At 50.3% G+C, this 12761-nt stretch overlaps 1 protein-coding gene across 2 annotated transcripts; it reads left to right on the plus strand.

Moving 5' to 3' along the window:
• Nucleotides 1-264: 264 nt before the first annotated feature.
• On the plus strand, nucleotides 265-12249 carry LOC108922685 (erythrocyte band 7 integral membrane protein-like). Of its 2 annotated transcripts, XM_018732973.2 has the most exons (8): nucleotides 265-499; nucleotides 3397-3432; nucleotides 3672-3781; nucleotides 4071-4143; nucleotides 6340-6422; nucleotides 7142-7345; nucleotides 9263-9397; nucleotides 11330-12249. In XM_018732973.2, the coding sequence occupies exons 1-8, from the start codon at nucleotides 463-465 to the stop codon at nucleotides 11534-11536; spliced, it is 885 nt and encodes a 294-aa protein (XP_018588489.2). In that variant the 5' UTR covers nucleotides 265-462; the 3' UTR covers nucleotides 11537-12249. The 2 variants fall into 2 exon arrangements, with proteins under 2 accessions (XP_018588489.2, XP_029108836.1); XM_029253003.1 differs by lacking the exon at nucleotides 3397-3432 and having other exon boundaries at nucleotides 267-499.
• The last annotated feature ends 512 nt before the right edge of the window (nucleotides 12250-12761 follow it).

The following is a 12761-nucleotide window of genomic DNA, read 5'->3' on the forward strand; positions in this document are numbered from 1 at the left end:
CATCTCATTTCCATAATCGTTTCCCGTGGTAGGGTCGCGGTGGCCTGGAGCCTATCCTGGATGCGTTGCACACAAGGATGGCGAGGGGTGTCCCTCCTGGACAGAAGACCAATGAAAACACACTAATGTAAAATTAACCACAGTCTGAGAAGCACGTAGACGCTGCAACACACACCCCCTCGGATCTGGAAAACCGGACCTCGGACCTGGGCTGGCGGGGGGCGGGGCCGTAGCCTTCATAGCATTGGAACATATTTGTTGAGCAGCATGTGACCGCACAACCCCCTGGACCCCCACCGCGCCCGCCTTCGCTCATCCACGTGGTTTCCGGTGTTTGTTTACCAGGGGAACGCGCTCCTCGCGCGCACACAGCCGATCGTCGCACTCGCGCGGATCTCGCGTCCGGACACTCGTGGGTTCCAAGAGTCTCGCGTGGATCAGCCCGTGAACGCGCGCGCGACGATGAGCGAGAGCGAGTCGAAGCGCGAGCGGCAAACCGGTGAGGCACCGCCCCCCCCCGTATTATACCCTCAAAAAATATTTTTCTACTTTGTTCTAACTGCTTACCTAGTTTCTATATGTATGTATATATATATATATATATATATATATATATGGAGTTAGGAATAGTAAGGAGATATAATACTGCATTATAATGCGCGACATTTGCGGTTTGCGGGAAGTGGATCCTTTAAATCGAGTAAACACTTTCACTTGTCCGCGCCCTAAGTGTGACCCCCCCCCACGCCCACCCCCCGCGGCGCGGCCCCCCGCTGAAGCCCCTTTTTCATACGTGTCCGCTGTCCTTCTTGTTCTTGTTTTTATCTTAGTAGAGAAAAATCGTAAGCGCTTCCAGTGACATGATGATATTCATCATTGCAGTTCATCGTGTTCCTCCTTCTTCTTATTATTTATTATTATTGTTCTGATCACCCGTTATCAATAACCGCCCGTGGAGCGCAGGCAGGGTCGCCGTGGTCTGGAGCCCATCCCAGAAACAGGGCGTGATAATAAATATGCTCATTTTTGTATAAACATCCCGGGAACTCGCTGTACAAACAGGCTTTTTCGGGAGCTGAACTCGACCTCGTTTTTTTGCAAGGGGTCCGATTTTGATTTAATTTTCCCACGTCCTGCACTCCTTCCATTTCGAGCTTAATCATCATCATGTGTGGAGAAATGATCCGCAAACATGTTACATGCTCAACATTATATTTGTTTCACTGCCACTGGTGAACCTGCTTCCATTTACATTTATTCATTTAGCAGACGTTTTGTCCAAACTCAGTGACATGCATCTCAGCAAAAGTACAATTTATGCATTACATTAAGAGAAAGAGGCATAGCTGCAGACATGTGACTCTCAAGTAAACCTAGTTTGCTACCCTCAGCTTGCTGCACCGATGTTCATCGTTCAAGTAGGTGCACAAAACATAGGACAGACAAATCCTGACACATCCCCCACCAATTTTTTAAAAATTATAAGACAGACAAGCAATCATATACAATGGCGGAGTAGCGGCTGAATAAAGGCTTATCTGGGGATGCTCGTGAACTTACGGTGCGCGAACATTTACGCCGTACGTGAGCTGGAGAGATCTTGGGCGAAATGGGTCCGGAAAAGGGGAGTTTTCAGACCCTTCTTGAATGTAGACAAGAGTTTCAGCAGTTCTGAGTGACAGGGGAAGGTCATTCCACCACAACGGAGCCAGAACCGAGAACCTCCGTGCTTTACTTTTCGTGCGTTGGACCACCAATCGAACAGAAGTAGACGAGCAAAGGGGTCTGGTTTGGGTGTAGCGGTTGATCAAGTCTTCTGAATATCCGGGAGCAGTTCTGTTGATCCATTTCTAGATTATAACCAGGGTCTTGAATTTGATTCGGGCAGCTATAGGAAGCCAATGCAGAGAAATGAGAAGAGGAGATACCTGGGAACGCTTCGGCAACTCAAACGCAACTCGTGCAGCAGCATTTTGTAGAAGCTGCAGAGGTTTGATGGCAGTAGCAGGAAGGCCACACAGGAGAGAGTTGCAGTAGTCCAGATGGGAAGTCACCATGGCCTGGACAAGTAGTTGGGCAGAGTCAGTTGTGAGGTAGGGACGGATCCTACGAATATTATGCAGGATGTATCGGCAGGACCGGGTTGTGGCTTCGATGTGCCGAGAGAAAGAAAGACTCGAGTCAATCGTTACTCCCAGACTCTTGGTCGAGGAGGTAGGGGAAATGAGTGAGTTGTCCAGTTTCCAGCGTTTGTTCAAATTTGTAAGTTGTCCAGTTTCACCTTTTAAATAATATATACATCTACACAAGTTAAATATTTTTATGGTTAAAAAAAAAGGATAAATGTGATGTGTGTATTTCTGGGAAGTTCTGGAACATGTCACCGTATTTGCTGGAGGAGTCTGGTGTGTCATCATTGATCTGGAGACAATCAATGACATCTCTGATCGATCGGTGATCTAGGGGTGGAACACTGACGGTGTCTTCCGGGGGGGTGGTGGAGCTTTACACTAATTTCCCACAGAGTTAAGGCAAAAAGTGGTATTAAAAGGCAACCGTTCGCCCAAACGGGTAAATTCAGGGTAGGAGGACAGTAGAACTGTGAATATATGGGCCGTGAACCACGCCAGGGAGTGTTTTGATCCAGTCGGCATGTAAAGTACAGCAGCGGTCGGTGCCTGTCGAGCGGAAAGCTCTCACTTGTGTTCACATTTACACTCGTTCGTTTAGCTGACGCTTTTCTCCGAAGCGACTTACAACGTTAAGCTAAATATTTACCCATTTGTACAGCGGCGTCATTTTAATTCGCTCGGGGTAAGTACCCGGATCGAAGGTACCGTGGCTGGAGGTGGCATTTGAACCCGGGATCTTTGAGTGTGAGGTGACACTACGACACTAGCCACCAGGCCCTTATTAAATGCATGGAGTAATTAATAACGACTAATGATAACTAATAGTCAGTCTGTATACATGTGTTAATTTTTGTAATTGTCTGAAATATCGTCTCCATTTGTTCGAATTTGTAAATATTTGTATATATGAGAACTGGGGGCACGGTGGCACAGTGGGTTGGACTAGGTCCTGCTCTCTGGTGGGTCTGGGGTTCGAATCCCGCTTGGGGTGCCTTGCGACGGACTGGCGTCCCGTCCTGGGTGTGTCCCCTCCAGCCTTACGCCCTGGGTTGCTGGGCCGGGCTCCTGCGACCCCATATGGGACAAGCGGTGTCGGATGATGCGTGTGTGTGATGCGTGTGTATATGAAGGAGGGATTTGAGGTAACACAGATCACATGGTTTAGGGTAAAGAGACGCGGAGCTGGGTGCGATGTGTTCAGGCATGTTCTCAACATGCCATCTCTCATTGTCTGTGCAACACGTCGCTGTCTTGTGCTCTGTAGGTTCCCCCAGGTTCACACTCGGGGATCACGAACAAGGTAAATGCATGAGGCGCAACTGCATTGTGACCTGTGTGCTATGTAGTAAGTTCTCAGAATTGTGTGTGTGTGTGTGGGGTTGGATACATGATCTCCGCTGCAAAGGTCATCTACTTTTAATATCATAGTAACAGCTGAGTTTGGCGCACGGTGCAACTCCCAGCATCTCCCCCCACCCCGAGTCGCTCCCTCCAGGAATGCGCCCCCTGCCGACGTTCACGCACTGCTCTTCGTTGCAGTGACGGAGAGCCCGGAGAGTAACATCGGCGTGTGCGGATGCCTGCTGGTCTTCGTCTCTCTCCTGCTGATGCTCGTCACTCTGCCCATCTCCATATGGATGAGCATCAAGGTATCTGCCACCGTCGCCCGTGTTGCGGGGCGGGATTAAGTCCCGGTTCTCCCTTCCCACGATGCACGTCGGGGTTCTCCTTTGAACCCGTGTTGTTCTTGAAGGCGTCAAGATAGGCGTTAAGCGTGGCTGAGCGCATTCTGTCTGACGTCCGATCAGAGTTTGGTCCCGTCGCCATAGAAACGGCCCATTTCTCCAGGCGGGTTTTTTTTCCTCGTGCCCGCGTTGCGCCGAAACGGTTGCACGATGGGACGCAGAGTGACCCCGCGAGCGTGTTTGCTTTTCGCAGATCGTCAAGGAGTACGAGCGAGCCATCATCTTCCGTTTGGGCCGCATCCTCCGCGGCGGGGCCAAGGGACCAGGTGAGGCGCGTGAACCGGTCACCCCCCAACACCCAACCAAAAAAAACCCAGAACTTTCCACCCAGCGGCTTTCTGTAGAAGAAGTGCACTGCTCCGTGGGACCCTTCGCACCTCGATGTGGTGGATCGGCAGAGCGATAGACGTGTGGGCTTGTGGGTTTGTCACCAGAGCTGCTGAGAAAAAGAGGCGCGGCGGCTCTTGCTTGTTTTCGGCCGCGGTCCAGGAAGGCGGGGGGTGCAGAGTACATCGCCGCCACCGCACGCCACCCCGCTTCCCTCGCTCGCCGTTTTTTCAGTGCAACGCTGAGATCCCCACATTAACGACCGCTTTCTGATGTTAACTTGCTTTTTTTTTTCTCAAACTGACCTGTTTTCCAATATTTCTATGCGTAGCAGAGCGAACGTGAACTGCGTTTCGAGGAAGAAAAGAGCCCTCGGTCCGAATAGGAGCGTGGGACCGCTGTGGTTCAACTCAATCCCACAGTGTTTACCGCTCATGTCTGGTGTTCTTCGGTGCTGGTGATGGGTACGTTAAAAAAAAAAAATGATGGTGAGTTGGCCAGATATCGGCGCTGGCTGCGAGTTCGTGGTTCTTTTCGCAATCTTTAATTTTAATGTAGCTCAACGGAAAATATTGGAACAAGACTTGCAAAGTATTTCTGTTCATTATAGCTGCGTGCAAGACTTTCAAAGAGACTCCTGGAAATAAGTCAAGGCGTTTCTGTAATTATCCTTTCGCTCGGTGATGCAGCGGGTGAGTTGACGTTGGACCGTTCGTCCATCGGTCCAACGTCAACTCACCCGCTGCATCACCGAGCGAAAGGATAATTACAATCGCGGAAAGACTTCCGAAGCCCGTGGCGCGTATAAGCCGAAGGGCCTGTGCCATTCTCGGAACGGCCCTAACCCCCCCCCCCCCCACATCCGTCCCGTAAACATTTAGGAGTGAGAACCGTGTGGGTATTTATCAGCGACTGCTCGCCCTCTAAGCGTGGACGGTATTTGGGTGCAGCGGGGTGACCCGCGCTTAGACGGCCACTAAGCATCGCTGCTCCGTCTACGGCGACCGCGTGCGGAGAGCAGCTCTGCGGGTTCTGGCGACCCATGCCTTCCTCCAGGGGTCTGGCAGCCCTTTGAGCGCGGTGCGGTTTCGCTTTAATGTTCGCGGCAGATAGCGGCGCGCCAGGCCCCACGCCCCGTGGCGTACCCGTCCCGGACGAGGCGGGGGGGGACGTCGCTCCACGCGGGGCTGCGACGGCAGAACCATCTGTTCGCAGCGACCGGCGGCCCGTCTTTCGGGAATCGGACATCCTTCGCGCGGCCCTTTGGGAACTGGCGAAAAATTACTTTTTCACCGTTACTGATAAGCAGTTCGACGTTCTTCATGGAATCGCTGGATTTCCCAGAAATGGAGGAATTTCGGCCGATGCGGCGAACGCGCTCAAAGTGAGGATCGCCTCTCGGACGACGCGCGCGGCTAATAGGAAACGCCTGGAGCTCGAGCGCTACCCCATCAACGTATACACCATTATACCCTTAAAGCCGATAGCTGCACCGAAATGACAACGTTCCTCACACACACACTTTCTGAACCGCTTGTCCCATACGGGGTCGCGGGGAACCGGATCCTAACCCGGCAACTCAGGGCGTAAGGCCGGAGGGGGAGGGGACACACCCAGGACGGGACGCCAGTCCATCACAAGGCACCCCAAGCGGGACTCGAACCCCAGACCTACCGGAGAGCAGGACCCGGTCCAACCCACTGCGCCACCCCCCCCCCCTGCAACGTTCCTCAATTATGCCATATTTAATAAGCATATTAAGTAAAACCGTACTTCCAATGAACTTACGTGGGGATCATGTGGAGGCTGCGCATGCGGAAATGCGGTTAGGGACCAAGTGATGTAGTTAGGAAGCGGCTTGATGGCTTATTGCAGCGGAGGTTGCACGCACGCACGCTGCTGAATGGGGTCAAACGTTGAAAAGCGAGAGGAAACGGCCCGGGGTTTGGTGAGCGAGAACAACAACCGCAGTTCCTCCCATTTATCGGAATGTTACCGTGGGCTGTATTTTCTTTGGCGAGTCCCTTTTGTTGCGTGTCGCCGAGAGCTGTGGTTTATTGAATGTTGCGCTTTCCGCTCGGGCTGTGTTTACGCGAGTAACGTTACTCCGAGGAGGACGCTCTGCTTTCCCGCAGGTTTGTTCTTCATCATCCCGTGCACGGACAGCTTCATCAACGTGGACATGCGCACCATCACCTTCGACATCCCGCCGCAGGAGGTGAGAGCTTTCGGCACGTTTACATTTGCACCTAATCATCTGGCAGACGCTCCTTGGCGACGCGCAACTCGGAGTAAATGAAAGGTCGCCGAGCTTCAGGCAGACGCGGGATTATCGACCCGCGGCTTATGTATCTGATACCATCGTGTTGCTGGTTCGCATCCCTCAAGTAGCTGCCTGTAGAAGTGACATTCAGCTAGCAAATACATAGGTAATCACAGCAGATGGTGTTGGACTCATTGATGTAGCTGTCAAGCTAGTTTGAGGTCCTTCTCGAATGCTAGTAGGGATTCAGCAGCTCCGAGGGACGGAGGGAGTTTGTTCCACCGTATCAGATCCGAGAGGGCTTTCGGTTTTGGACCCTTTGTTTCAGTTCCCATCTACCCTTTTCTGACAAGCTACGTCTTTCCACATAGTCGCAATGAACCATACCCTTTCTAAGCGGTTATAGTCAGAACCTTTCCCAGAATGCACCTCGATAACGAAGAGCATTCGGATCACGCTTTTTCGCCATCATCAGTCATTTCTGTCGATTCTTTAATCGGTGAGGTTACTCTGAGTAGCGTGTAGCTCCTTGGCACACCGAGTAGCCGCCACAGTCCTCCCCACCGTTGTTATCCTGTTTGTGACCTTCATCTTTCCGTTCCTGTTATCATCGCCAGCTGGTGCCTGTTGGGCATCTGTTTGGCACCTGTTTATCGCCGTGTCTCCCTCTGCAGGTGCTGACCAAGGACTCGGTGACGATCAGCGTGGACGGGGTGGTTTACTACCGGGTGCAGAACGCCACCCTGGCCGTGGCCAACATCACCAACGCGGACGCAGCCACCCGCCTGCTGGCCCAGACCACCCTGCGCAACGTCCTGGGCACCAAGAACCTGGCGGAGATCCTGTCTGACCGGGAGGAGATTGCTCACAGCATGCAGGTGGGGCAGAGGTAGTGGGTGATGGGGCAAAGGCAAAGGGCGAGGGCAGTAAAGGAGAGAGCTGTGCTACCGTGTCCGTGCGTGTGTCTGTGCGATGTCCCATATCTGGTAATGTGAGTATGTTGCGTTCCATTCCGTGTGTGTGTTGTGTCCTGTATCCTGCATATGTGTGTGTGCTCCGTTTCCTCTTGTGCCACAGTTACAATTAAAGCGAATGACAAAACATCGCATACATGTCTGCCAAAGATAGTGGTTATACCTGCCATTCTTCACCTGGATGGCCCAGGTTCGAATCCCCGCCCCTGCGGTAGTCCCCTTTATCTACTGTCCCAGTAAAAATGACCCATCTGTATAAATAAATGGATTAGTAAATTACTGTTGTAGGTAGCTTAACGCGGTAAACTTGTCCTGGATACAGTGCTGCTTGGAAGTATGGTCATTGTTCTTCTATAAAATATTAAAACAAACATAAAATCCAAATGGGGGGGCGCAGTGGGTTGGACCGGGTCCTGTTCTCCGGTGGGTCTGGGGTTCGAGTCCCGCTTGGGGTGTCTTGTGATGGACTGGCGTCCCGTCCTGGGTGTGTCCCTTCCCCCTCCGGCCTTACGCCCTGAGTTGCCGGGTTAGGCTCTGGCTCCCCGCGACCCCGTATGGGACAAGCGGTTCAGATGATGTAAAATCCAAATACTAAATTTAAAATAAGGTTATGAAATGAATAGATGATTATGATTTACACACCTGATCATACTTACCTACTTGGTGTAAGCGGTGCAACTTGTGTGTTTCTACCACACACACGGTTTCCTCTAAAACAACATATGGAATCTGTCATTACGCACCTTTTATGTCACATGAGAAACACTGATTCTCATTAAATAACCGTTTCGTGGTAAAATTAAGGGACACAAGCGGTTCACATACTTGAAGCTGCACTGTATGAGGGCACAGCCATTCAGCCGGACGATGGAAATAAAATCGACACAAATCGATTTTTTTCCTTTTTTTTTTTTTTTAATCGAATACAAACGTACCGACACGTGTTAAAAATAATGTACTGTAAATATACTGGATGGTCGTTAAATGATAACATATTCAATAATACTACAGAAGGATGATAGGTTGCTATTATGACAGAGAAACAACGAAACATTCTGTATTTTCCAAATTAGACTAATTTGTTAGGCTGCACTTAAAAAGTAGTCTTAAAAAAATGTATTTTATATATAGTCATTGTTATATATATAGTGATTATTATAGTCATAAATAATGCACGAGGTTGGCTGCCTGGAAGCATTTACCTTACGAATTGCAAAATATTATTTTATCAACATTTTTTATGTTTTTTGAGATTTTGCCATTTTTGAATTAACATTTTTTTTTTTTTTCTCTCAGGTGTAAAGGAGTGATCATTTAATCATAATCATTTCGTGGTAAAAGTAAGGGATGCGGGGGGGGGGGTCACATATTTTCAAACAACACTGCATAAAAGCACAGGCTCTGAAATCCATCCTGGCCATTTCGGTCATTATTCTTTAGCCCAGTTTTAGCCACTGGTGTCCTGAACTGCTTTGGAATGTGGTCCTTTGTCTCTGCCCTGACTTCAGTTACCACATGCGGTTCGTTGGAATGCACCGTAGTCCAGGAACAACTGCTCACGCAATGTAGATAAGAGCCAAACCGGCAGCATTTACCTTTATTTACCTGGTTTTTTCCCTCAAAGCAGATTACACTGATTCACCCATTTTTATTCAGCTGGGTTTTTTTTTTTTTTTTTACTGTGTCGGTTCAGGGTAAGAACCGACTGGAGGTCTGCTGAAAGGCCCCGCTGTTTGAGAGGGGGATTGTGGGAAAGGAGAATCCGGCGAAAGGGGCGTCTGTCGGCCAGATTTAGTTCCGCTTCCCCCCCACTCTCTGCAGTCCTCCTTGGATGAAGCAACGGACGACTGGGGCATCAAGGTGGAGCGGGTGGAGATCAAGGATGTCAAGCTGCCCCAGCAGCTGCAGAGGGCCATGGCCGCGGAGGCGGAGGCTGCGAGAGAGGCCCGGGCCAAGGTGGGAGTCACGCCCTCGTACCGCGGTCAAGCGTGACCCGACCGCATGGAACGCCGTACCGGTAACGGTTCTCCTGAAGCGTGCGCGTGGACCCCAGCTCCGAGCGCCGTCCCCGGGGAGAGCCCTGCCGGACATAGCGGGCGAGATTTAATAGACCCAGTCCAGCGCACAGCACTGATCCCAGATCAGGTCTCAAGGAATGCCTCCCATTCTTGTGGCTCCAGAAATAGCCACTACGTGTCAACGGGCTGCAAGTGGTGCCTGACTGAACGCTCTGCTCATAAATAGCTGTGGGGGTGGTGGGGTGGAGTGGGGTGCGGTGCGGTGCGGTGGGTTGAGGCCCTCGCGGAAGGGCCGATCTGGAATCCTGGCTTCGGGAAACGCGTCCAAGCAAGAGCAGCAAAGCCCAGTTGAGGGTGCAGCTGGAACGAAGCGATGGTGAAGTTCTTTCCATGCCCACGAGATACCGTGGGATGCAGTACTGCACACATGCGGTCCTTAGAGGTGTCGGTGTGAGTGCAGAAAATAAATCTATAAGGCGCGAAACGCAGCGGGATGGTGATTACACGTACATCCCATAGTTCCTCTGCTCTGAATCGTGGGAAATCTCACTGGGTTTGGATCTGACGCCCACAGCGAGCAGTGCAGTCTGTGGAGCTAAATGTTATTTCATCAAGGTAGACGGAGCTTTTTTTGCCCAGTTTTCATTTGTGCAACTTAGTGACATATGCCTCAGTGTGTTTAAAAAAAAAAAAAAAAAAAAAAAGACGCAGTCCGTGACAAGTGCAGAGCTTTAGACAGACACGGAATTATCAAAGTTCAGTTTGTCTGATACCACCATGTTGCTGGTTCGCATCCCTCAATCACATATTAAATTCATAGATCATCACAGCAGATGATGTTGGACTCATCGATGGAGCTGTTAGGTGATCGGGACAGAAATGGGTCTGGAAGAGATGGCTTTGAGACCCTTCTTGAATGCTGGGGGGATTCAGCAGCTCCGAGGGACAGAGGGAGCTGGTACCACCACGCTGGTGACAAAACCGAGAACCCACTGGCTTTCACTTTTGGATCTGTTGTGAGCTCTTGCTGCAGTGAGGGGTGTGAGATATGAGGCATTACTTCTACATTTATTCGTTTATCTGATGCCTTTTCCAAGGACACTTGCAGTGTTAAGAACAACGATTCTTAACTTACATCAGATCTTACAACGATTACAGGGTTTTCTTACCGTGGTAATTCCGGGTAAATACCTTGATCGAGGTACTACGGTGACTAGGCAACAAACACTGAGGGTTGTGGATGTCTGCCTTGGACCAGGAGTGCTGAGCTGTAATAGCGTCCTCAGTATTAACTTAGTGTAAACAGGGAAGAGCGGACACTCTTGGAGATGAATAGTTTCCGGAAAGTTCCACGGAAAAGAGCGAACGTTGTTTCCCGCCTCAGCGGATTCCTAACATTGCTAACACGGAGAGCCCTGGCGTCTGCGTACGAGCGCTAGTTCTGCCAAGTGTCAAAGCCTGCCTGAGACAACACGCATTCTTCATGGAAACTCGACCCCTAGTAATTACCGTCGTGGTGGCGCCTCGCCATGGCGGCACTGATGCACACAGGCTGTCCCGAGGTTCCCGGATTCTTTGCGTATAGAGGGTTCAGTGCATGCACAGTTTGATTTGTGTGTGTGTGTGTGTGTGTGTGTGTGTGTGTGTGTGTGTGTGTGTGTGTCAGATTAACCCGTGACAATTTAAATTTAGGGTGTGTTTAATATTAATCGAGGCCCTGTCCCTTGGTAGTGCTGTGAGACACCGGCTCTGCATTCGCGCTTCCGCTTGTGCTCTTCATTTCCATCCCTTTTGTTCTCATCCCTCTTTCGGCTGACCCCCCCCATCCAACTAACGTGGCACCGCCCGTGTGAACTGGCGCCCCCTGCAGGTGATCGCCGCGGAGGGCGAGATGAACGCTTCGCGGGCGCTCAAGGAGGCCGCCACGGTGATCGCGGAGTCGCCCTCGGCCCTGCAGCTGCGCTACCTGCAGACGCTGAACACCATCGCCGCCGAGAAGAACTCCACCATCATCTTCCCCCTGCCCATCGACTTCATGCAGAGCTTTTTGAGGAAGCCGGGAGATGCTTCCGTTTGATCCGACCCCCTTAGAGGCGGTCCTTTTCATATGGGGGCGGAGTCACCAAAGTTGGGCTGGTGCTTACTGTCATATATCACACACACACACACACACACACACACACACACACACACACACACACATTTTCCGAACCGCTTGTCCCATACGGGGTCGCAGGGGACCGGAGCCTACCCGGCAACACAGGGCGTATATCTTGTTTTTCTATTTACCAAACAAATGAAACATCTGTCATTTATGAAAACTCAAGGCCTTAAGTCACTGTGGGCGAAGTATTTTATGATATATTTTTTTTAAAAAAACAATATGTATTACTGCTTTTCAGGGTGAAAACAATGTGCTTTTTAGATGTATTTTTAAATCCATATGACAGTCTATATAGCTATAAGGATTTTTATTATTATTACCCTTTATTCTGCTGATGCCTTTGTTCGAAATGAGTGTCACTGTTATATTTGCATTTCTATATGTACCCATTTGTTTTCTCTCCCATCCCTTGCTTTGCTGGAAGGCCCCTCCCACCAAAGATATGAATTTTCCAATAAATCACTTCGTCGAGTTTCAACGGTTGACTGAGTCACTGAAAGAATTTGGACGGCTGAATGTACGGTAGCCATTCAGTATACGGACCACTTTTTGTTAAAGCCATCGCTCCGGCTCGCATGTTACGATCAGTAAAGTTATGAATTTATGGACATGAAAATACACACACACACACATTTTCAGAACCGCTTGTCCCATTCGGGGTCACGGGGAACCGGAGCCTACCCGGCAACACAGGGCGTAAGGCCGGAGGGGGAAGGGGACACACCGACATGAAAATACACACACACACACATTTTCAGAACCGCTTGTCCCTTACGGGGTCACGGGGAACCGGAGCCTACCCGGCAACACAGGGCGTAAGGCCGGAGGGGGAAGGGGACACACCGACATGAAAATATTTTTGTTTAAATTTAATAGCTTTTTTTTTTCCCCCAATTTACCTCTTTCTAAATTTCGACCTCTGGAAAACACCACTTGTGTTGACCCTGCAAGCCAGTAGGTGCCAGTAAAGTGCACCCAAGCAAGCGGTGGGTGGAACCACCTTCGTTCAACTCAATTCCACAGTGTCGAAAGCTCGTGTCTGCCGGTAATCAATAAACCGAGACATTATTAAACTTGGGCAAAAGTGATTTCAGATGAATGAACAAATCAAATAAGAGGCAGACTTCAGGTCCCAGTC

Source organism: Scleropages formosus, chromosome 6, assembly GCF_900964775.1.
Source record: "Scleropages formosus chromosome 6, fSclFor1.1, whole genome shotgun sequence".
Taxonomy (NCBI): domain Eukaryota; kingdom Metazoa; phylum Chordata; class Actinopteri; order Osteoglossiformes; family Osteoglossidae; genus Scleropages; species Scleropages formosus.